General features: G+C 42.4%; 1 protein-coding gene and 3 long non-coding RNA genes across 7 annotated transcripts in view; all 4 read right to left on the minus strand.

Moving 5' to 3' along the window:
* LOC147838545 (uncharacterized) overlaps positions 1 to 24519 on the minus strand; it is a 31242-nt gene extending 6723 nt beyond the window's left edge. Inside the window, exon 1 of the long non-coding RNA XR_015522183.1 lies at positions 23592 to 24519. This is a non-coding gene — a long non-coding RNA (uncharacterized LOC147838545). The remainder of the gene's footprint in view (positions 1 to 23591) is intronic.
* LOC137488953 (uncharacterized) overlaps positions 1 to 25771 on the minus strand; it is a 93073-nt gene that overhangs the window by 38561 nt on the left and 28741 nt on the right. The window lies entirely within an intron of this gene.
* Positions 2026 to 8935, minus strand: LOC147831604 (uncharacterized). Its single transcript, XM_087304477.1, has 4 exons — positions 8911 to 8935; positions 8478 to 8798; positions 8225 to 8371; positions 2026 to 2424 (listed from the first exon to the last, which is right to left on the minus strand). Exons 1-4 carry the CDS (start codon positions 8933 to 8935, stop codon positions 2342 to 2344), a joined length of 576 nt encoding a protein of 191 aa, XP_087160603.1. The 3' UTR covers positions 2026 to 2341.
* On the minus strand, positions 13036 to 21359 carry LOC147838546 (uncharacterized). The gene is made up of 6 exons (XR_015522158.1): positions 21266 to 21359; positions 15352 to 15387; positions 15118 to 15253; positions 14812 to 14925; positions 14579 to 14719; positions 13036 to 13964 (listed from the first exon to the last, which is right to left on the minus strand). It is a non-coding gene; the product is annotated as an uncharacterized LOC147838546 (long non-coding RNA).

Here is a 25771-nt window from a genome sequence, read left to right on the forward strand (position 1 = left end):
TTTGTCACAGGACTCAGCATATAGTGGAACCAGTGCAAGTTTTTGATTTAATAGTTGAATTTAATGACATTAAATATGTAGCCTGTTCAGTAAATCTTTTTTATATTTTTTTATTAAATCTATATACAACCATTTGACAGTCATAACAAAAGCAACATTACAATACATATGAACTCCGGGCCCGTATCCAGCCTGGTAAAAAGGGTAGTGGTTTTCTTTCAAAAAGTGGACATTTTTGCAGTTATACACCTCGTTTTCTATTTCATTGGGATTTAAATACTGCATTTTAATGACATTTTAGCCACTATTTTTAGCTAGATTAGCTTGTTAGATGGTAATCATAACCACATTTTTTAATGTACCAAAAACATTTCCTAAATATTTACAATAAAGACATATGAAAAAATACTTATTTTTAAAATACAAATTTGTCACATGATATATTATTAGGAACAAATGAAATCAGTAACACTTTATAATAACTACACAGTATGAATCATTTACTACGCATTAGCATCTAGTGAATTCCTTATTTGTTAAGCATTAACTCTACATTAATAAACGTTAGTAAGCAGTTTATAATGTGCCTAATAATTGTATTTTTATAATTTGTTAATGATTTATTTTTCATTACTAAATTAAGTATTGCATTATTTACAAACCATTTGCATTCAAAAGTAGTTGGTGGTAAGATTTCTCAGAATGAGTTAGTAAATTATTAATAAACTATTGAAATCAACGCTTATATGGTATTACTCAGGCATATAATAATGGCTACTATATATGTTAATGATTGCTTCATGCAGTTTTGTGACCTAATCTAAAGTGAGGACTATTCATGCTTTATAAATCACTTATAAATGACTAGTAAAGGCTCCATATTAAATGAACAATATTTGCAATCTTATCTAAAAAATTTAAATTACTGCAAAGTTCAAATATTGCCAAATAACAGGTGTCAAAATACAACATAAAACAACAATAGAATTATTTAACAATATAATCAGAAGCAATGTTTAAACTGTACAGTAATTTTATTTTAGTTAAGGTTGCAAAGATAAATTTTTCATTTGTGTATCTTTAAATGAATAGAATTGAAAAAAGTCGTTTATGTAATTTTTCCTGTTTAGAATTTAACTGAGCCTTCAATGGTCATTTATAAGGGATTTATAAAGCATGAATAGTCCTAATTTTAGATTAGGTCACAAAACTACATGAAGTTGAGTTAATAAAGCATTTATTTTCAAACAAATTAACTATTAGTGTATGCCTGATTAATAAGATGTATACATGTTAATTTGATAAGTTTATAAATTGTTAACTAACTCATTCTGAATGATCTTAAAAAAACAACCAACCATGCTTAAATAACTGGTTTGTAAATAATGCAATTAAGTAATGAAGAATAAATCATTAACAAAGTATAAAAGTACAATTATTAAGCACATTATACGTGTATTTATAATGCAAGAATAGAGAATTTGTAGCTGCAGTTATAAACTGCTTACTAACGTTCATTAATGTAGAGTTAATGCTCAGCAGATAATGAATTCACTATTTGCTAATGCTTAATAAATGGTTTATAGTGTGTAGTTATTATAAAGTGTTACCATGAAATCTGTTAAAGTTTTAAATTAAAAAAACTGTGGCCCATTGTAATTTATAAGGCAAATAACAAATTGAGCAGCACATTCAACTTTCCAAAGTCAGAATTTAGCCTTTTGAATAATAATAAACATATTAAAAATAATAATGTAAAGCTTATTAATTTACCTTGCCTATCTTGTAAAAAATGACATTTGAACATACATAGATAACAACAATGGCCAATATAATCAATGGATAATAACAATAACAATAGTATTCAAATTCATTTTAAAATGGGCCACTTTTAGTGCTTCACACCTTTTTAACTGTTATTTTTTCTTTCAAGAATAAGGTCTAAGATTTAGAATGCTAACTTATAATAACATAAGGTGTGAACTGTGAATATATATTTAAAAAAACCACCATAAGTTTATTTTTGGATGCATATACATTTATTACATTTGGTTAACATAAAGCAATTCTTTACATTGAAGACCATTTACTAATGAATGTGATAAAGGCGCTGCCGGTATAATGTGTTCATAACATTATAAACCTTTACAGAAATTCAAATTCAAGTACAGAAATTCCATATCTAAATAAACTGCAAAAAGTTACAATTAGCCTCAGTCTCCACCAGTACACCGGAGATCACTGTAAAACAATTATTTTTTTACATTAAATATTAGAAACAGGCAATCAACTAATGACAAAACTTATGATTTACCCTATTGTGATGGTTTTGCTTTGTGTCTTAAGACTGATATATGACTTTCGTCTGCAGATCTGCACTATAAACCTGTTTTTCCAGTTGCTCTCTTTTTCCAATTGTAAAAGCTAAAAATAAACAGTACATTTGGTATTTATTATTGACAATAATAGACTGATTAGATGACTAAACAACATTTTCATAAGACTTTAAATGGTGAAAAATACAAAATCACTTATACTGAAAAAAAGATAACGTTCGAGGTTACTAAAGTAACCCTTCGTTCCCCGAGGAGGGGAACGGAAGCACTATAAGTGGATTTGATGTTCTAAATCAACGTATGGGAGGTTCGGTTCAGAAGCTACTAATCTGAAAGAGTATTGAACGGGCCAATTAAGAATGAATTGGCAGCGCAAGCCTGCGCAGGTGTGCGGCATATGCAATCAACTGAGTATATAAGCACGCCTGGCGCCAGCAGACGCTATCCTTTTTAAGCTGAAGAGACTTTTAACAGCTAAGGGACAGTCATTATGGCGACGGAGTATAGTGCTTCCGTTCCCCTCCTCGGAGAACGAAGGGTTACTTTAGTAACCTCGAACGTTCCCCTTCGGGGGGAACTCCAGCACTATAAGTGGATTTGATGTTCTAAATCCACGTATGGGAGCCCATTGAAAGCGCCATAATGACTGCACCTTACCAACACCCACCATGAGAGAGCGGTCAAGCAAGTGTGACGCGCCCAGATCATGAGAGGCGTGGTCCTCCAACGTGCCCTTGGCCCTAACTTATCCCACTTCAAAAGAAGTTTTACGAAATAGGTATCTTTTTTGGGAGTCGCTAGCGTCTAGATAATTCTAGGAATACATGACAGTACGTTGGGAAGCGTGCCATCCCAGTAGGGAGGACGCTGCGGAGACCATCCTCACCCAATAGGGGGAAACAAATGGAATTGCATATGGACTAACCCTGAAAAGGGGGAGTGCGCATAAAAGGTGGTTAGCAGATAGGGAAAGCACGGGTCCGCCCAGGGGGGGAACTTAACCGTGGCGGAAAAGCATATGGGGATCACCAGCGGGGGTCGGCCATAGCAGGCACCTATACCCAAAACGCGGGCTGACCAGCGGGCAGACCTACAACGTAATGGGCCAGCAAGTGACTCCTCCGCTGAGTCAGTGCTGGGGGCCTCGGAGGAATCTGCAGGGCTCACCGAATGGGGAACTTACTGACAGACAGGAGGGTGCACATCTCTCCGTGTTAGGGAAAAAAGGCACCGCAGGCATGTACAACACCTACCGAGTTGTTTCCTCAATCACCAAAGGTACCTAACACCCTTGAGGAAACCGGCTCCACTCGCAGATTATAAAATCTTGCAAATGTGTTGGGTGTCGCCCAGCCCGCAGCTCTACAAATGTCTGTTAAAGAAGCGCCACGCGCACACGCCCAAGAGGATGCAACGCTCCGAGTGGAGTGCGCATGCACTCCCGGGGGGCGCGGCTGACCTCTGCTCAAATAAGCACATGAAATGGCCTCCACAATCCAGTGGGATAAACGTTGTTTAGACACGGCACTTCCCTGCTGCCGTCCGCCATAACAGACAAAGAGCTGCTCAGAAGATCTAAAGTTCTGAGTACGGTCCACATAAATGCGCAGAGCGCGAACTGGACAAAGTAAGGACAGGGCTGGGTCTGCCTTCTCCGGGGGCAGCGCTTGCAGGGTCACTACCTGATCTCTAAAGGGAGTGGTAGAAACTTTGGGCACATAACCCGGGCGGGGTCTCAGGATAACGTGAGAAAATCCCGGCCCGAATTCCAGGCACGAGTCACTGACCGAAAATGCCTCCAGGTCCCCGACCCTCTTAATGGAGGCCAACGCGACCAGCAGAGCTGTCTTCAGGGACAGAAATCTTAAAGATACTGTATCGAGTGGCTCGAAGGGATCAAATCGCAGGCTCGTGAGAACGAGGGCGAGATCCCAAGAGGGCGTGAGAGGGGGGCGAGTTGGATTAATAAGCAAACAGATCGATCTGGGCCTCCCCGAATCGCGCCCATATCAGCTGGACAGACTCGGGGTGGAGTCTCCATTCTCCAGAGTGAATCTGCTGCACGGTTGAGCATACCTGGGATGTGAATGGCGCGCAGCGACTTCAGCCTCGGGTGACTCCAGAGAAGCAGACGGCGGGCGAGCTGAGACATGCGGCGAGAGCGCATACCCACCATGCGGTTGATATACGCCGCCGCCGCCGTACTGTCCGTCCTGACCAGCACGTGTTGCTGCTCCAGCGCCGGAGAAAAACAGTGGAGAGCAAGGAACACTGCCAACAGCTCTAGGCGATTGATGTGCCAATGCAGCTGGGCACCTACCCACAGGCCCGCAGCTGCATGCCCGCGACACACAGCTCCCCAGCCTGTGCTGGAAGCATCTGTCGAAACAACAACATGACTGGACGCCTGTCCCAGAGGCACACCGGCCTGCAGGAACAAGGGGTCGTTCCAGGGGCTGAGGGTGCGGCGACACAGCGCAGTAACAGAGACTCGGTGTGTGCCCGCATGCCATGCGCGTCTCGGAACTCGATCTTGAAGCCAGTGCTGAAGTGGTCTCATATGGAGCAATCCGAGCGGCGTGACAGCCGCAGCGGAAGCCATATGCCCCAGGAGCCTCTGAAAATATTTTAGTGGGACCACTAACTTGCTGTCGAGCTCCCTCAGACAGTTCAGCAGCAGGCGAGCGCGCTCTCCGGAGAGGCGCGCTACCATGGTGACCGAGTCCAGCTCCATCCCGAGAAAAGAGATCCTCTGCACCGGGGCGAGTTTGCTCTTTTCCCAGTTGACCTGCAACCCCAGTAGGCGGAGATGCTGGAGCACCTCGTCTCTGTGCGCAGTCAATTGCTCCCGAGAGTGGGCTAAAATCAGCCAGTCGTCGAGATAATTGAGTACGCGGATGCCCGCAAGCCGCAGAGGCGCTAGGGCACCCTCCGCGAGTTTGGTGAAGACCCGCGGAGACAGAGAGAGCCCGAAGGGGAGGACCTTGTACTGCCATGCTCGACCTTCGAACGCAAACCGCAGAAACTGACGGTGGCGTGGAAGAATGGAGACATGAAAATACGCGTCCTTCAGGTCTATGGCTGCAAACCAATCCTGAGGACGAACGCATCGGAGGATGCGCCTCTGCGTAAGCATTCTGAACGACAGCTTGTGAAGGCAGCGATTCAAAACGCACAGATCTAGGATTGGCCGTGACCCACCGCTCTTTTTGGGTACGATGAAGTACGGGCTGTAAAACCCGCTCTCCATCTCGGCTGGAGGTACCGGCTCGATTGCACCCTTCGCCAGGAGGGCAGCAATCTCCTCTCGCAAGACAGGGGCGGACAGGGGATTGACCCTGGTGAAATACACGCCCGTGAACCTGGGAGGCCGTTTGGAGAACTGTAGTTCGTAGCCGAGTCTGATCGTGCGTATGAGCCACCGCGAGGGGCTGGCCCGCGCTAACCAGGCAGGCAGAGCCCTCGCTAATGACGTCATCGCAGCAATCGTGGACGTACCCGCAGAGGGGCAGCGAGGAGCGGGTGTGCTGATCCGGGGTGCGCGAGGGTCCCACATAAGAGCTGGAGGAGAGCGTTTCACTCTGGCTCCGCACCCTGACTCCTGAGAGGGGGCTTGGGGGCTGGGAGAAGGGAGACCGTCCCCCCAGCGCCCGAGAGCCGCTGGCGGAGCATGCAAGCCCTGCGAGCTGAGAGGCAGCGCGTCCCAGACTGGCGGGGCTTGAGCTGTCACATCCGGGGAAGGGAGAAAATGCTCTTTGATCGAAACTTTGGTGGCACTGAAAAGTACCGTTGGAATTTGGGTCCCGTCCTCCAGCGGGGAAAGAGCAAGACTTCTCTTCTCCGGATGGCCTGTCTCAGGGATGCTTCGCTGTCCGTTTACCGGACTTAGCAGCGCCCTGGGCAGGAGGGGCTACCGGCTTTCGGCGTGCTCGACGAGGAGCAGCGGAGGTGGAGCGGGCTTACGGCCCTGCCGATAGATGACTTTGCCCATCGCATCCGACTGCTCCTTCACCCCCTTGAACTCCTGGGTGAATTCACCGACGGTGTCGCCGAACAGGCCAGCCTGGGATATGGGCGCGTCAAGAAAGCGAACTTTGTCGACATCGCGCATATCTGCCAGGTTTAGCCAGAGGTGGCGTTCCTGGACCACAAGTGTGGACATCGTCCTCCCCAGTGCACAGGCGGCGGACTTAGTGGTCCGGAGAGCATAGTCGGTCGCCGTACGCAGCTCGTGTAACAAGCCTGGGTTAGACCCACCCTCGTGCAGCTCGGCCAGCGCCTGCGCTTGGTAGCGCTGGTAGGAAGCCATCGCATGCAAGGCGGAAGCTGCCTGGCCCGCAGCCTTGTAAGCTCTAGCTCCGAGGGAGGCAGAAAACTTACAGGCTTTGGACGGGAGACGGGGCAGACCACGTAAAGCGGGGGCGCCACGCGGACAAAGATTGACCGCAATGGCGCGCTTCACCTGCGGGATCGCCTCATACCCCCTGGCAGCTCCACCATCCAGCGTGGTGAGGGCGGAGGCGGACGCAGCGCGGGCAGCGCGGCCAGAGGGGGCGAGCGGGTCCGGATCATCGTCGGACAATGAAAGCCCACCCTCCGATGCCGCGGAGGACATCTGATCTCCGGTGTCAGCGAGCGTGAGAGCTACCATCTGATTAGACGGATCACTCCCAGTACCCGAAGCTTGGATGGAGCGCTTGGAGGAGCGAGAGGTCCGCGAGCCCGTGGGCGGCGGATTGTCTCTCGCTGAAGCCCTCATATCTGCCCGAGCGCCTGCTGCAGAGCAGGAGGCAACTGGGGTGGCTCGCTCTCTTACGAAAGCTAACCGCGATCTCAACTGCGCAACGGTCATGGCATCGCAGTGACGATATGAACCGCCCCCGAGCACCACATTAACATGCTGGACCCCCAAACATGTAATGCAGTGATCGTGTCCATCATCCGGAGCCAGGAAACCCCGCAACCAGAAACGCACAGTCGGAGCGCCATCCTGAAAAGGAAGTGCTGCACGACTGTGTTGCTCTTTTAGGAAGTTTGCAACAATACGCATCGTTCTTGGAGGACCGGACCCAAAGGGACGCCAGGCAAGGGAGATACCCAGCTCGACCGTCTGCCGCTGCGTGGACTCGCTCTGGACCGGGATGTAATCGTTCTCTCGAAATGGCTGTAGATCAGCAGGAGGAACCCTCATAAGCTCGATCAGAAAAGGCTCTGAAGCGAAAAGGATAGCATCTGCTGGCGCCAGGCGTGCCTATTTACTTAGTTGATTGCATATGCCGCACACCTGCGCAGGCTTGCGCTGCCAATTCATTCTTAATTGGCCCGTTCAATACTCTTTTAGACGAGTAGCTTCTGAACTGAACCTCCCATACGTGGATTTAGAACATCAAATCCACTTATAGTGCTGGAGTTCCCCCCGAAGGGGAACTAACTTTTTAAAGGTAAGTGGTTGCAAACAATTTATATGGGCTAAATTTAAAGAAACAAACTATATTCAGTAATGTCCAACTTATTTTATTTGCTTAAATTCAGCCCATATCAATAGTTTGTAACCACTTACCTTAAAAATGTTAGTAAATCCAAAAAATTATTCATTATTAGTACCACCTACGCTTTAAAAAGCGATTAGTTACTTTACTTTCGAAAAGCAAGTAAACCAGAAACCTAAAAAGCAACAAGTTGATTTTACTTTAAAAAACAAAGTGAGTAAACGCATTGCCTTAACTTTTATAGTTATACATATTTGTTTACTTAATAATTATAAGGCCACGAGTATACTTTCTTTTTTAAGGCAAAGTCAACTAATTGCGTTTACAGTGTATCTGGATCATAATGGCATTTTAGACAGTACTTTTAATTTTCTACATTAAATTAAAGCAAAAACTCACCGATCACCACAATGATCAGAAGTCCGTTCATCAGGGCAGTTATGAGGATAATAATAATAATCTGCCATTTTGTCTGATTCTGCTGAGAACAATTAGAATTCTGCTCCCACATTGTCTGATTGTGACAAGAACTTGATTGAGTTGGTTCTGAAAAAGAAAGTGTGTAATGTGTAAGGTATAATGGCTAATGATAATATATGTCACCAGCAGTTATTTAGCAAGTGTTGATCACTGAATGATCAACTTCACTCACCGGTGGTGTATAATCTGGTGCTGTTACTGAATTTTGGCTGTGCGCCTGTGGTACAGTAATAAACTCCTAATTCATCAGCAGTGACATTAATAATAACCAGACGATGTTTAAACTTCACTGAATATTTACTTCTGAATGATTTATTTGAGTAAAAAGGTGGTATTTGTGGTGAGAGTGATCGTAGAATCACTGTTGGAGGATCTGGAGTTTTCAATAAAATCCAGTTAACTTCATTTTCATCAAGATTACAGTTTATGCTCACACTTGATCCCAGATCAGTTAACAGACAAGACACTGTAGCTTTACAACAGATGAATGCATCTACAAGATAAAAATTAAGATTTTCCTTTTAAAACCGTGAAACAAAACTATTTGCGACTGTTTTAAGATTATAAATTTGCACATAAATGTATTCAAAACATGTCAAACTCACAGAGCTGAAGCTGAAGGATCCTCATGATGAATAAAGCACTTTAATATGAGTTTGAATAAATTAATATAAGTTTAGGTTTTCTGCAACTATATAGCAAACACAGGGGAAAAAAAGAAAAAAAGTCTTCCCATATCAGTCAGAGGAAGTCTAAAAACGGTTAGACTATGGTGCATTAAAGGGACAGTTCACTCAAAAATAAATATATATCCTCACTATTTACTTACTTAGGTGATTCTAAACTTAAAATTTTTCTGTTCTGTTGATGACTCAATGGATGTTTTCCCCCAGCATTCTTCAGTATATATTCCTTTGTGCTCATCAGTAGAATGAAACTCAAACAGGTTTGTAATAAGTGAAGGGTAAGTACATGGTGACATGATTAAAATTTAAGTGAACTATCCCTTTGAGAGAGAAATTACAATTAGCAGCCCCCTAGAGGGCAGAACACTTGCACTAACTCACTACAGAAAGTTTTAGAGGAGGGACGATTGGATATCGTAGCAGCAATAAAGATAGATGGCTTAAAAACAACAAGATACTATGATGATATATTACAAGTTGTCTTACCAATAGTAGGTCTATATAGTTAATGTGACATAAATTAGATATGGTAGCTAATGTTATATAACATAATTTAATTTGTCTTTAATACTTGATGCCACGATGAAAAAAACTTGAGTCTCATAATCAGATCTTTAGACAGACAGCAGAACACTTGCTTGTTCACACTACTCATTTAAAATAAGCTGAAACAGCACAATTTTTGAGATTTTGTTGGGATAACTTAACTGTTTTAAGCTCAATTCACTTAAATTTGAAAAATTAATAAGTAAGCTTAATTTTTTCATGTTGTCCCAAAACATATAGATTGTGTGAATCTGGTATTATTCTTTATAGTGAAAGTTCAGACTCCATAATGATTTTCATTTGCCAAAGACGTTTTTTTTTCTTGTGATATATGTGAAGCTGATGTCCCAATTGTAAAAGACTACCTTTTTAAAAAAAAATTTCAAGAATCGCATAAAGTTCACTTTTTTATGTTTAGTTGACTCTTAAATTCAGCACTCATTTAGCACTCATTTTCAGAGCTGCACACAAGACTGCTTCCATATAAGAGGGTTTGGTATCATGACAGTTTTGTTTCTTTCTGACTATAAAAGGATGTTACACACATTTCACATAAATCCTGCAAAATGTATCCATAACATGACAACTCACTTAACCCATGTTCATTCATTTTTTTTCAGCTTAGTCCCTTTATTTATCACACCACAGTATTATATGTCACCACAGAGGAATACACCACCAACTATTCCAGCATATGTTTTACACAGCGGATGCCCTTCCAGCCACAATCCAGTACTGGGAAACACCCACATTCATACACATACTCTCACATTCACACACACACTCATACACTATGGCCAATTTACAACCCAGGCTCATTCTGAAAACCATTCGCGCCTGCTGGTCTCTCAAAAATCTACCAGAGGCTGCTTTCGACTGACTGTTTGACTGACTGACTGAATGGCTGACAGACTGACCAATCGACTGACCCACCCTCCCCCTTCCTTAAAACCCAACCGACAAATTTAAAAGCAATTCCGAAAAAAAGACCTAGTCTAATTTTTGCCTCTTTTTACCACATTCTTACAGTGTTATTTACTTGTTTACTTTATATTTTAGCTTTTGTCTTACCCACTTTCTGAAATTGTTCTTCACCAGACTCAAACCCCATTGTCATGGTCATCTCCTCTCTGCATTTTAAGACCACCGACATACATGTCGTACATACATAAATGCAGCAATACATACTTCTGGCTACATAATTCGCGATCTCCAGAAATGTATATAGGGCTACGTTTAAAGTATGTTGCCTATTTAGCTTATTCAATTTACCTATAGTGCATGTCTTTGGAACTTTGGAACCAGCTGACCCAGCCGGGACTTAAACCAGCAACCTTCTTGCTGTAAGAGAACTACGTCACAATGCTGCCAACTTGTATACTTTCTTCTTTAAAATGATGATGAGACTGAATTTTTTTTGTTCATAATGTTAAAGGGGTGGTCCACTACGATATCATTACAAATTCTTAGGCCTCGGACAATGAGCCGTAAATTTATTATTCCAGGAAGTTAGCTTCTAATTGGTCAACTTTCCATGGAGGGTGGATCTGAACCCGCCCTATAAAGCTTAGGACCAATCTCTTCGCACCCCTCTCTGTTCAAAACTTCACTTGGCTCTGGAACACGCTGCCAGGGAGCTCTCTTCGCACCCTCTCTGTTCAACCTCTCTCTCTTTGAACTCGCTCTCTTCAAACTACTCTCTGCTCTGAAACACGCCGCCTGGGTGCTCCTCCCTCTCTCTCCCGTCTCCAGAGCAACCCCCCTTTCTGCTCTAAAGCTCTCTGTTTTGAAACTTTCTTCAAACTTTCTACAACTTCATCAGAAACCTAGGCAGAGAAACCTCCAAGAAAGCAGGCGGAAACCCAGACGGAAAGGGTTAATCGCAAAGCTCAGACATTTCAAAGTTCAGAATCTTTTTGCTGCCTCAGCTTCAAACACGGACTCACAGAATCAAACAGCCGAACCATGCGCTCAACAACGAGAGCTCGGAAATCACGAACAGACCGCAAGTATCACCTTTCTCCCAACATCTAAACTGGTGTGAACTAAATTCAACCCTAAAGAGACAATAGAAGGGTTAGATTGAATTTGATTACATTTGGTTTGCTTGGTTTGTGCTTACAAACTCTGAGGTCTTCCCATCATTACATCCTCTCAACCTCTTACTTTACGTTAGTTACTCTTCCCTATGAATGTGTGTTTGTGTTAGGTGCTAGTTTTTGTTAGATTAGCCAATAAAGTTTAATTTTGTATAAAGAAAGGTGCCTGTGTATATCAATGAATCTAATGTCTTAAACTTGGATCTTGCTACCCTGTTCAAAGTTTATGGGTTTTTATTTTGATAGCATAGCTGGACGATTCGTTTGTTTGGATCTAAAGAATCGATTTATTTGAAGCCCTGTTCAAATAAATCTTCCTCCCGCTAAGCTAGTCCACTATATAATGGTCCAGAAGGTACGCGAGCACTGAAATCTACATCATAACTCGCAACATTATAGGAAAGGAGCGGGAAGAATAACCTTGATCTAATTTTTACAATAATGACGATTAAATTGCTCGCATATCTACATCAAGTGTGCCGCAAGCCTGCCTTTGAGTGAAGGTCTCGGCCGTTAGATCGCCCCCTGGGGGCTGGCTGCAGTACAAGTAACAAAGCCCGCCTCCTCTGTGTTAATGAAGAAGACTCGAGTTCAAAACAAAAAAAAAAAAATTCACTTGAAATTAAACTGTCCTGAAAGATGGTCTTGGTCATTTAAGGCAGTTGTTATCATGCTGCTATAGGTGCAAATCTTCATTTTTGCAGTCAGTATGTTTTTAACCAGTAATTTGATGCAAAAAAAACGGGGCGTGTTGTCATGATTGACATTTGTGATTGACAGCTTCTCTGAGCAGATCGTCGGCGCTTCAGGGGGAGATTGAAGCAGGATTGAAGATATAGGGAACTAACAATCATCGATTACTGTGTTATTTCACTGCGAAAATATGAGTTGTTCAGCAGTAAACTGTTCTAACCGGCCTTCAGGATCTGATGGATCACTGAGTTTTTTTCGGTAAGGTTAAATGTGAGCTACACTCTTAAAAGAAACGGTTCTATATAGAACCAAAAATGGTTCTATCAAGCGCTTCATATATGGAACCCCAAAAAGGTTCTAAATAGAACCATTTTAAGGGTTCATTAAATAGAACCCCAAATGGTTCTTTCACTCTTAAAATAAACGGTTCTATATAGAACCAAAAATGGTTCTTTCAAACGCTTCATATATGGAACCCCAAAAGATTAAAAATAGAACCATTTAAGGGTTCATTAAATAGATCCCCAAATGGTTCTTTCAAGCGCTTCATATATGGAACCCCAAAAAGGTTATAAATAGAACCATTTAAGGGTTCATTAAATAGATCCCTAAATGGTTCTTTGAATTCAAGTTACATGGTTCTATTTAGAACCATTTGAGGGTTCTTTATTTATTATTGAATAAAAAATAAAACCAATGCAGAAAATTCAAGTTGTTTAAATTTATTCAATTTACTTCACAAAATAAGTTTTAAATAATATTTAAAATTGCACCTCTGCGTACGTTGTATAAGATCTACCTCTAAACATTATACATTTTTACTATTTAATTAGTAAACATAATTAACAGCTTAATGGCATTCAACAATCTAATTCTAATGATTTCACTTTTTATTAAACATTTGTAAGCTTGTTTACTGATTGAACAAATACAAAACTTAACTTTCAAACATCTCTAAAATGATGAAAAATGTATTACAATGCAGACAGAAACAATACACAAACATCTATTAAATAACACTACAATTTCAACAAGTTGACGGTACATGTATGTATTAGTCATGGCAACATCCATTTTTATACATAATTTTCAATAAAAGTTATTGAAGAAAGTGCGTAATGGCACACAAAACTTTGCAAAATGATTAGACAAAACACTGAGAACAGCCACTCCACAACCTGTAGCATGTCCATGTTCGCCGGCCTCTCTTATAACGTAAATAGTTTTGTCCATGGGTGGCACAGTGGCTCACTGGTTAGAACTGTCACATCACAGCAAGAAGGTCACTGGTTCGAGTCCTGACTGGGTCAGTTGGTGTTTCTGTGTGAAGTTTGCAAGTTCTCCCAGTGTTTGTGTGGGTTTCCTCTGGGTGCTCCAGTTGCCCCCACAGTCCAAAGGCATGCGTTTGGTATTGGTGAATTGGCCATAGTAAGTGAATGTGTGCAGGCGTATGGTGTATGGGTGTTTCCCAGTGCTGGGTTGCGGCTGGAAAGTGAAGAGTAATTGCTAATTCATTCTACTGCGGTGCCTCTGATAAATGAGGGAGCAGAAGGATAGTGAGCGAGTGTTGGCCATCGTAATGCTGACACTTCAAGCCTTGACGGAATCAGGAGAGCTGTTAGGATCTTTGGATTTCTGTAAGACAATATTTCAATGCTGAGTACTTTCTTCTTTCCTTCCCTTCTATTAAACCATTTCTTTTAAAGATGTTTCTGTGTCCTTCACTAAGTCCTTATATGCAGCATCCTAAATTAAAACATTTTGTTTACTTTGTGTAAGTTTCCAAGTGACACATTTTCAGCAATACAAGTACTTTAAAGTCATCAAAAATACAGAAATACTGTGTAGACAGCTGTAATATATTTTCTATTTAATCTGCATCTCATTTGTTACAGAATTTAATGAAATTGACATTTCTGAGTGACCTCAATTTAGTATTTTGTAAATACTACAAAAAATTTATTTTTGTATTTAGTAAAAATGTATAATAATTTATACATTAAATAAAACAATAAAATTAAAATAAGAACAAAACAAAATAATTGTTTATCAAATAACATACATAATATTTGGCAGATACTTTTATCCAAAGGGACGTAGATTGTGTTTAATCTATACATTTATTAATATGTGTGATCTGGAACACATCTGGCATTGCTAATGCCTTGCTTTACCAAATGAGCTTTAAAATGTCATATACACAGATTTTTCATATCTATTTGGCACACAATGTAACAGTGTTTGGTTACTCACAAGCTGTGGCACTCCAAGAAGAAGAAACTGCTCCATTAGTTTTGCAGACCCCTCCATAATCTGCGCTCTGGAAAATAGTGTTTCATTTGGTTCTTGACTTATTCGTAAACGATGTCGCATTCTAGGTCCATCACAATCTGAGGTAGGAAGACAGCATTTGTAGAGTGTGTAAATACAAATTTAAATCACAGAATTAATCTTGACATGAAATGTATTGAAATGAACTTACCTTGTGTTAAGTCCCTCAGAGTCCAGTTCACTTCCTTTTGATCCCATCATATGAGCTCACCACTGAAATACTTTCATTTTTACATTTGTTTTGAAGACATTGCAACAAGGAATCCTGTAGGCAAAATTACACCTTTCAATACATATTTCTTCTCTGCAGGACTTTTTTTAAGCAACGACCTTAATATTCTCACTGTATTAAAACAGCAGTAGTAAGTAATAGAATATTTTTTTGATAAATATATTTTTTCAGTACACAACAACCAACAAGTCTGAATTATGCATGTTATAAAATACAATACTTTACCAGGTGTGCTTGAAGATGATGTCAAACAATTATGGATGTGACGTGTTTTTCTTTAAGCTGGGATCCTTCTTCTTCAAAGCTACTTGTGTGCAGCAGATCAAATTTGGAAACTTAATATGGGTCCCATGACACTTTTCTGTAATGATAAATACAATCTTGAAGTCTTTTATAATATTTATTTCATTTTACTGACCACAATACAGTTTGTTTGGATTTTAAAACAATGATACATACCAAGCACAAGTTTTATGAAGCAGTTCAGTTTCCAGGCTGTTTGAAGAAAGATAAAATATACATTAAAATATTTATTTTAAACTTATTTTGCACTATATATATATATATATATATATAGTGTGATGGGCTGAAGAATCACACGACAAAAGAATTAAAGTTTAGATCCCAGAGGGTGGATTTATTTACAAAGGTGCATGAGTGCAAGATCCAAAGGGGTGCTCCAGCGGGTGATGTTCTTTCATCCGTGGGGTGCTCAGTGTCTGTGAGATGGGTCTAGGAACCCGATCGGTCACCAACTGCTGTCTAGAGGAAAGAAAGGGAGAATAAGTGTTACTGCTCTGTTTCCTTCGTATGCTTCCCCCTTTCTGGTTCTTTTGGTGAGGCTTATGTAGCCGGTCTTGGATGAGTTGCAGCTGGTGCTGATTAGTTGGGAATGAGAGGGCCCAGGTGTTCCTCGTTCCTCTCCAGGACGATGCTGATAGCTTCATGGGATGCTTGTCACACTCCCCCCCCCTAAGTGGCGTCCTGGTCCTGTGGATGATATGAGACAATAGGGGAGAATTAAGGGGTGGGTGGGGAGTGACCCCTGACAGACCTGCAAAAGCCGCCCAGATCCGAGAGAGTCCATCAGCGTTGGCGTTGGCAGTCCCGGCCCGGTGACGCACATTGAAGTGGAAGTCCTGGAGCGCGAGGAACCATCTTGTCACCCTGGCATTTGTGTCCTTTGCCCTGGCCATCCACTGCAGAGGTGCATGATCGGTAACCAGGGTGAACTGGCGGCCAAGGAGGTAGTACCGCAGCTCCAGGACTGCCCACTTGATGGCAAGGGCTTCTTTTTCTACGGCGGCGTATTTTCTCTCGGCTGGGGTCAGCTTTCTGCTGATGTATAGGATCGGATGCTCTTCCCCTTCCTGAACCTGTGACAGAACAGCTCCTAGTCCTGTGTCAGAGGCATCCGTCTGCAGCAGGAAGGGACAGCCAAAATCAGGAGCTCGAAGTACTGGTTCTGAGGTCAGTGCTGTCTTTATGCTCCTGAAGGCTTCCTCGGCTGCCGGCGTCCAGTTTACCTTCTCTGGTTTCCCCTTCCTGGTCAGATCTGTCAGAGGGGCGGCTAAAGAGGAGAAATTAGGGATAAAACAGCGATAGTACCCTGCCAACCCTAAGAATGCTCGTACCTGGGTTTTGGACACCGGCCTGGGAGCAATGCGGACAGCTTCAACCTTTTTTTCTTGGGGTTGGATGAGTCCTCTTCCCACTTGGAAACCCAGGTACTTCGCTTCAGAGAGAGCAAGATGGCACTTATGAGGGTTGGCCGTGAGTCCAGCCCTCCGGAGTTCAGACAGCACCCTCCGTAGACGGTCCAGATGATCCTCCCATGTCTCCGAGTGGATCACAATGTCGTCTAAGTATGCTGCGGCATATGCGTGGTGGGGCCGGAGTATGATATCCATCATACGTTGAAATGTGGCAGGGGCCCCGTGCAGGCCAAAGGGAAGGGTCCGGTACTGCCAATGACCACTGGGGGTGGAAAAGGCAGTTTTAGGTTTGGCATTCTCAGACAGTGGGACTTGCCAGTAGCCTTTGGTTAGGTCTATGGTAGAGATGTACCGGGCCCTTCCCAGGCGGTCCAACAGCTCATCCACACGAGGCATGGGGTAGCTGTCAAATTCTGAGACTTCATTAAGCCGACGAAAGTCATTGCAGAACCGGAGGGTGCCATCAGGTTTGGGGACCATCACGATTGGGCTGGACCATGGACTTGATGAGGGTTCTATCACCCCTAATTTTAGCATTTGTTTTATCTCCTCTTCTATAGCCTGCCGACGAGCCTCAGGGACCCGATAGGGCCGCTGCCGTATGATGACTCCTGGCGGTGTTCGTATATCATGTTGGAGAAGGCTGGTTTGCCCGGGGAGATAAGAGAACACATCTGGGAACTGACCGATCAGGTGCCGCAGATCCCCCTTTTGAGCAGCCGAGAGATGGGGGTTGATGTCAACAACCACGGGTTCAGAAGTGGCGAGGGCAGCGAGTTGGACCCTAGTTCCAATCCATTTCTTTAGAAGGTTAATGTGGTACAACTGATCTGCCTTTCGTTTTCCTGGTTGTTGCACCCGGTAGGTCACTGGTCCGATTTTTTCCAATACCGTGTAGGGGCCCTGCCATGTGGCCAGGAACTTACAAGCTGCATTTGGAATTAGGACCATGACCCGATCTCCTGGTTGGAATTCCCGTGCTTGTGCTGCTCTGTTGTAGTGGCGTTGTTGGGCCTTTTGTGCTGTAATCAGATGCTCCCGGACTAACGGCATGACACGGTCGATTTTTTCCCTCATCTGCTTGACGTGTTCCACCACAGACCGATGGGCCGCCGGCTGCTGCTCCCAGGCCTCCTTTGCCACATCCAGGAGGCCACGGGGTTGTCGTCCGAAGAGGAGCTCAAAGGGGGTGAAGCCAGTTGAGGCCTGGGGAACTTCTCGGATCCCGAAGAGAATGTAGGGCAGCATAAGGTCCCAGTCACGCTTGTCCTCCGCGGCGACCCGTCTTAGCATTTGCTTTAGTGTTTGGTTAAAGCGTTCAACCAAGCCATCTGTCTGGGGGTGATAGACAGTGGTCCTCAACTGCTTCACCTTCAGCAGCCTGCAGAGGTCAGCCATTAGCCGGGACATAAAGGGGGTACCCTGATCGGTCAGGATCTCTGCGGGGATGCCAACTCGGCTAGAGAGCAAGAAGAGCTCCTGGGCGATGGCTTTGGCGGTGGCTTTCCGAAGGGGCACCGCCTCTGGGTAACGGGTAGCATAGTCAACAATCACCAGGATGTGCTCATGTCCCCGGGCAGATTTAGGCAATGGCCCAACCAGGTCCATCCCAATGCGCTCGAAGGGCACCTCAATAATTGGTAATGGAATTAGAGGACTCGGGGGAGGTGTCCTTGGTGAGGTTCGTTGGCAGGTGGGGCAGGCCTGGCAGAACCGCTTTACATCTGCCTCCAGTCCTGGCCAGTGGAAACGGTCCCGTATCCGCTGGACTGTATTGGCCACCCCAAGGTGTCCTGCCATGGGATGGGAGTGGGCCAGTTCCAGTATTGCTTCAGTCTTGGATCGGGGTACGACCAGCAGTAGTTTTTCCTCCCCCCTCCGCTGTGCGACCCAGTAAAGCAGGCCATTCTGGACAGCAAAGTATGGGAGAGGGTGGGGACCAGGCTGACTATCTTTTCCCTCTATGACTCGGACTTGGGTCCAGCAATGTTTCAACCTATCGTCTCCCTGTTGTTCCTTAGCAAATGAGCCCCCTCCTGTGACCTGTTGAAAGACATTATAAAACAGGTTAGTATTATGAGAGGGGGACTCACCATCTCTCCCGCTGTCTGATGCCAGAAGGACGGGTCGCTGACGAGGTCTTCGGTTGGGCTTTTTACGGTGACGACTCCCTCTGGGGCTGGCAGGTTGGGAAGCTGCGGCTAACAGGCGCTCTAAACCTGGCCAGTCTCTCCCAAGGAGCACAGGAACTGGTAGATCTCTCACCACTCCCACCTCGACTGGCCAGGTATCAGGGCCGGCTGAAATGGTTACATGACGGGCAGGGACCTGACGGGTGTCCCCGTGGACACAGGTGATAGGCAGGAAGGTCTTTGACCCAGTCCGTGGGGCCAAAATCCGTGCGTGTACCAGACTAACCGCACTACCAGAGTCGAGTAGGGCCCGGTATGGTTTTCCGTTGACCTTGACATCCGCTTCTGGGGCTCCTTCGGGTAGGTCTCTGTGTACAATGCAGCCTGCCAGCCAGGTCCGTGAGGGGGGTGTTGAAACCTCTGTTGGCATGGGCTCCTCCCGTGGAGAGGGAACCGTCGGCCTGCTCACCGGTCGTTGAGGGCCCTCTGGCGCACGTCGCTCCTGGACCACCCTCCGGGGAAAAGGCGGCGCTCTCTCCCCTCCTTCCCGATGTAGGGTCGCATCCGCCAGTTCAATCGCCTCAATGAGCTCCAGGGTGGTTGAGGGGTTTCTCATTCCGACTACTCGTCGATGGGATCGGGGAAGAGCCCGGAGCAATTTGTCGATGACCACCCGTTCCGCTACCTGACTCGGCGTTGGGTCTTCCGCCAAGAGCCAATGTCTCGCAAGTCGTGTGAGACCCGCTGCTTGGGCACGGACCGGCAGATGGGGCTTATATGTCCACTCAAAAAACTGTTGAGCTGCACATGTGGATGACAGTCCCATATGGGCCAGGATTTCCCGTTTCAGGTCCTGGTAAGTGGTAGCTGCACCATCGGGGAGAGAAAAGTAGGTGTGCTGGGCGTCACCAGTCAGCAGGGGAGCCAGGACCTGCGGCCAGTCGTCGACATTCCACCCTTCATTCGTAGCAGTGGTTTCAAACATTTGTAAATAAGATTCAATATCATCGTGAGGGGTTAGCTTTGGAAGGAGTTGAGTGGCTCGGGCACGAGGGTCTGGTAGCGGAACACGTTGTGCAGCAGCCAGACGCAGGGCAAAAAGTTCTTGCTCCGTCTGGTCCTGACGAGCTGCCAGATGCTCGGCCACTTGCTGCTGGCGGATGCTGACCTCGGTGAGTCGCTGGAGAAGTTCATCCATCCTGTAGGGGGGAGTGAGCGCTCGCCTGCACACAAAAGGAAGAGAAAAAAAAATAATAAATAAATGATTTTTTTTTTTTTTTTTTTTTTTTTTTTTTTAAATAGATGAGTGGGAGTCTGGGTGTCGGTGATTCTTCACTCTTCTGCCCGCATTCTCCACCAGTGTGATGGGCTGAAGAATCACACGACAAAAGAATTAAAGTTTAGATCCCAGAGGGTGGATTTATTTACAAAGGTGCATGAGTGCAAGATCCAAAGGGGTGCTCCAGCGGGTGATGTTCTTTCATCCGTGGGGTGCTCAGTGTCTGTGAGATGGGTCTAGGAACCCGATCGGTCACCAACTGCTGTCTAGAGGAAAGAAAGGGAGAATAAGTGTTACTGCTCTGTTTCCTTCGTATGCTTCCCCCTTTCTGGTTCTTTTGGTGAGGCTTATGTAGCCGGTCTTGGATGAGTTGCAGCTGGTGCTGATTAGTTGGGAATGAGAGGGCCCAGGTGTTCCTCGTTCCTCTCCAGGACGATGCTGATAGCTTCATGGGATGCTTGTCACAATATATATATATATATATATATATATATATATATATATATATATAATTTCACAATACATTTAGTCTGCATTATTGTGTCTTTTATAAATGAGACCTGATCTTTCATCTATGGATTGTTAAAATATGTTTGGCTTTTTAAAGGTTTCAATAATATTCAGGGGCGGACTGGCCATAGGGAGAACTTGCCACCGTGACTGGCCTCCCGCGCGTGCACAGACTCGGGCACAAATCTGCCTGTGCGGGCACGAGCGGTGCACTGCTATCTTGCGGTTTTATGCAGACTAGCGGGAAACTCTCAAAAGCGAGCAGTAATGTCCACTACTTTGCAGAGTTTAGCTCAATCACTGATAAAACACACACGAACCAAGCTAAAAGTGAGCGTTTGTTCAAGGTTGGAGCTAAAAACAACACGAAAAACACAATGAAATCGGCACAAATCTAGTTAATTTTAAAGTAACATGCACATGCTTCATTCACGCTCTCTCGAAGCTCGCCTTCAAATAACACAGCTGTGTACTGTTATCGGTAATTTAATTAGTAGTACTGACAAACAAGTATAGGGATATTGTAACTTATTTCGAATAAAAAGCAGAACAAACAGATTTCTGAACCGAAGGGTGACGACCGAGGTCATCGCAAGCACAGTGTTTATCCATATTAACACTAAAGTTGCCCCCATTCAATCTGTATCACCATATAACACGAGGGATTTTCTATCAAATAGAAACCTTACTTCATAATACAAAATATTTCACTATATATATTAAATGTACTAACATACCTGAATGATGAAGCTGAAATAGTGGACTTCTCCTTTCGAAAAATTAACCTTCTCTCGCGGCTCTTCACCACTGGTCCATGACGATGTCCTTGTCAATGACTGACGTCACCAGAGGGCTTTTTTATGATTATTAGTTTCAAATAAATTATTAAACCATAACAACATGTTACTGCACAGTCTAAATAAATTGGTTATTTTATTTATTTCACAAAATAATTTGTCAAAAATGTTAAACATAAACTAGGCCTATAAGTTATATGCTATTATTTAAAAAAAGTTATTGCTTTGAAACAACATTTTAAAACGTATATAACAGGTAGAACTGTATATAGTGTATACTATTTCAAATTTATTTCACGTTAAAATTCATTAACTACCATGTACTGTTAAAAGCTTATCTTAACGTATGGAGACGTGAGTTATCCGTTTATTTATTTAGTAAAATGTATTTGTTTTAGCCTTCATAAAATACACATCCAAATAGCTGTAAATTCCCATTTGTAAGTAATTAAGACATTGTTTAAATCACTTGATATTTATATATTTGTATTCACTTCTGCTTCTGAGAACTATATTTCCATAAAAACTTTATTGATTCCTTTAAGTTTATAAAACAATGTCAAAAAAACAAAACAAAACATGAATATAAAATTGTCAAAGGCAGCTAATTGAAACTGTGATAGTAGCTGCATATGTTTTGTAGTTTTCCTTTAGGTAGGCATGATGCAGCAAGATTGAAACAATGGGTGGTGAACATGAGACGCAACAGCTGGAAACCAACAACTTCATCCCGTCTTTGCAGTGCTCATTTTGAAGAGCATGCTTTTTTTTTTTTTCAGTACATTTACCAAGTTTCTTAAACTCTTAACGCAGCAATATACCTAAAACACACAACTGACTAAACAGTTTATTTCATGCTCAAAATCACACATCATAAACTAAACCACAAAACTAATGTTTAAAATACAATAATAAACTAACACAACACTGCAAACTTGTTTTAAAATTAAATAATAACTCAAAAGACTAAAACATGTTCTCGTCCAACAGGAAAATTTAATCATTCATCATAACACATTGACAAAAAATAAAATAAAATATATAAATAAATAAATAAAACTATCATCTGCTGAAATTATGGAGACTGCATTGTTTTGTGTCAGGTCTGCCCCCTATGTTTGAACCCTCTTTACATTTTTGTTTTGCTGGGTTTAGTAAATGCGTGTATTTTCTTTTGCTCCTGAAATTCAATACAAAAAATAAATGACCATATCAGATTAGCTTTATAAAATGTACAGTTTATGTAAAAATAAATAAAACTTAAAAGACACAGAGTTGCTGCAGTACAAACTTTATTTGCAAAAAGACATACAAGATGTACAAACAGAAAAAGCACCACAATAACAATAATAATAAAAAAGTAATCTTCTGCATTTGGTCACATGTTCTCATTCACATCACACCTGATATGTTCTCTGGCAAGGCATGGGAAGAATTCTTTTGTTGTTCTTTTTCCACTCAAGTTCAGCCCAAAGAACATATTTATGATCATGAGTGTGGTTCCTTGATGGAAATATGCTGTGATTTAGGTATTTGCATAACTGCAACAACCTGTTTCTCATGGACGATGGAAAAAAATGCAGTCAATATATTTGTGTTTCAATACACAACATGAACAGCTATTCACTTTGACTTTAGCCTATAGAAGTTATGTTTACAACATGTTATCTGTTCTGACATACAATGTGAAAGTATTTGTAAATTTGACTGTAACATTACATTGCTTTGGTCTTGGTTGAGCTTGTTTGTAAAAGAAGTTCAAGCATTTGAAATTAGTGTTAACTGGATGCATTTTGTATCAAAGCAAAAAGAATAGTTTTTTAGCCTACAAAGACGGATGTTGTGCTAATTGTGTTAAGAGTTTTGGAAACTTGTTAAATGTATTGAAAAAACTGTCACAGCGATTGTAGAGAAAACTAGAGTGCTTGTCAGATATATGAATATGTTTAATACACAGCTTAGTACTGGAATATGCACTTTATTTTAAATTCAATTAATGTTACATTTTAATCTGCTTTAATCTTAATCTGAATTTTAATCATTATTCTTACTGGATAATGGAAAGCATTTTGTCAGCATCCTTGTTGTCAATTTATTAAAGTATATGAATTTAATTATTCATATACTTTAATAATGCAGGCTAACATACTCAAAATAGTAGATTAGAAAAGAAAACTTTTCACACTCATCTAGATTTGTGTTTATTGAAAGACGTCGTTTTTTTCTTTCCTCATCTTTGTTTTTTATTTTGTTTTTTCTTTAGGACAGGGGTGTCCAAACTTTTTGGGCCGAGGGCCAGATGCAAAAAAAACAACGTTGTCGCGGGCCAAATTTTACACACATCACACAGACACGCATATATATATATATATATATATATATACAGTTGAAGTCAGAATTTTTAGCCCCCGTTTATTTTTTCCCAAATTTCTGTTTAACAGAGAGAAGATTTTTTTTTCACACATTTCTAAACATATTAGTTTTAGTAACTCATTTCTAATAACTGATTTATTTTATATTTGCCATGATGACATTAAATAATAATTGACTAGATATTTTAAGACACTTCTATACAGCTTAAAGTGACATTTAAAGGCTTAACTAGGTTAATCAAGTTACAAGTTAAGGTAATTAGGCAAGTTATTTTATTACAATGGTTTGTTCTGAAGACTTAAGGGGCTAATAATTTTGACCTTAAATGGTTCATAAAAAAATTAAAACCGCTTTTATTCTAGCCGCAATACAACAAATAAGTCTTTCTCCACAAGAAAAAATATTATCAGACATACTGTGAAAATGTCCTTGCTCTGTTAAACATCATTTGGGAAATAATTAAAAAAGAAGAAATAAATCAAAGAGGGGCTAATAATTCAGACTTCAACTGTGTGTATATAGATAGATAGATAGACAGACAGACAGACAGACAGACAGATAGATAGATAGATAGATAGATAGATAGATAGATAGATAGATAGATAGATAGATAGATAGATAGATAGATAGATCATAACAAGAACTGCTGCTTAATTGAATGCATGTAATAGCGACACCCGGTGGTTATTTATTGAATTACGTTCATTTTTGTATAGCGGGCCAGATTCTATTGATATTTATAAAAAGCCTCGCGGGCCGCCACAAAACTGATTGCGGGCCGCAGATGGCCCGCGGGCCGTAGTTTGGACACGCCTGCTTTAGGGGAATCTGCGTCTTAAAAGTACAGCAGTTCCAACTATATTCTCATTTCCTTGTCATCTGGTGAAATCCTCTTGTGTAGGGGTAAGACACAAGACTTTTGCAAATAAGAATTCTGAGGTAAGTGGCTCCTCTCTGTTGTTCAGCAAAGATGCAGGACACAGTAAAAAGGATTCTCCAGTTGACAAGTCTCTTAGCGTGCACTCAGCTGCTGATTACAGCAATGCCACCTTGATTGAACATGCTATTGGCAACTTCTCAGTTAGTAATGACCTATGTCAAGTTGACACTGCTGTAACGGTGGATATTAATGAGGATCATAGTTATGCAACTTTAAGTTCCACACATGAAACTCCTAAGTTTATTAAAGAGGATCACAGCTACAACCTTGCGTCTCCGAGATCTTTAAAACGGAAAAATCAGGCCACTGACCAAATTCTACAAAAATACAGGAAAAAGCTTAAAATTGAATCCCAAAAGTCTAGGCGTTTAAAAAACAAAATCTCCACCTTAAAGGATGTCGTCACAGAACTCAAGAAGAAGCTGTTGATATCCAATGAATGTGCTTCTTTGCTTGAGTCAATTGATGAAGTGCCAAAACACATCTTGTTGAAAATACAGCAGGGGAAAAAAACCGCAAAGTACTCAGAGGAGTTGAAGCAGTTTGCCACAACCTTGCATTTTTATTCCCCAAAGGCATATGACTACGTACGTGACAATTTTCAGAAAGCGCTGCCACACAGTCACACCATTCGAAATTGGTACAGCAGCGTATCAGCTGATCCTGGATTTACTGTGGCATCTTTCACAGCGCTGAAATGTCATGTAGAGGAGAATAAAGAGAGAGGAAAAGAAACAGTATGTGCCCTAATGATGGATGAAATGTATATTCACAAGATGACTGAATTTGCAGGAGACCAGTTTCATGGCTATGTGGACATTGGTACTGGAGAAATTGACAACACGTTGGCTACCCAGGCTTTGGTCCTCATGGTTGTGGCTGTAAATGAGTCATGGAAAATTCCCATAGCATACTTTCTCATCACAGGTATGGATGGATCAGAGAAGGCCAATGTCATTAGGGAGAGCCTTAGCAGACTTCATGAGGTTGGTGTCAAAGTTATCTCTCTTACATGTGATGCCCCCACGACCAACTTGGCTATGATAAGGAAACTTGGCGCTGACCTAAATATCAACAACATGAAGCCTTACTTCATGCATCCTGAGGACCCTACTCAGAAAGTACATGTGATC

This window comes from Danio rerio, chromosome 22 (assembly GCF_052040795.2).
Source record: "Danio rerio strain M-AB ecotype USA chromosome 22, GRCz13ab, whole genome shotgun sequence".
NCBI lineage: Eukaryota > Metazoa > Chordata > Actinopteri > Cypriniformes > Danionidae > Danio > Danio rerio.

Bases quoted from the DNA above. Each gene is read 5' to 3' on its own strand.
- LOC147831604 (XM_087304477.1), bottom strand. From the start codon at position 8,935: ATGAGGATCCTTCAGCTTCAGCTCT. The intron at 8,799-8,910 runs GTGAGTTTGACA...TTTATCTTGTAG, and splicing joins GATCCTTCAGCTTCAGCTCT to ATGCATTCATCTGTTGTAAA. The intron at 8,372-8,477 runs GTGAGTGAAGTT...TTTCTTTTTCAG, and splicing joins CACCAGATTATACACCACCG to AACCAACTCAATCAAGTTCT.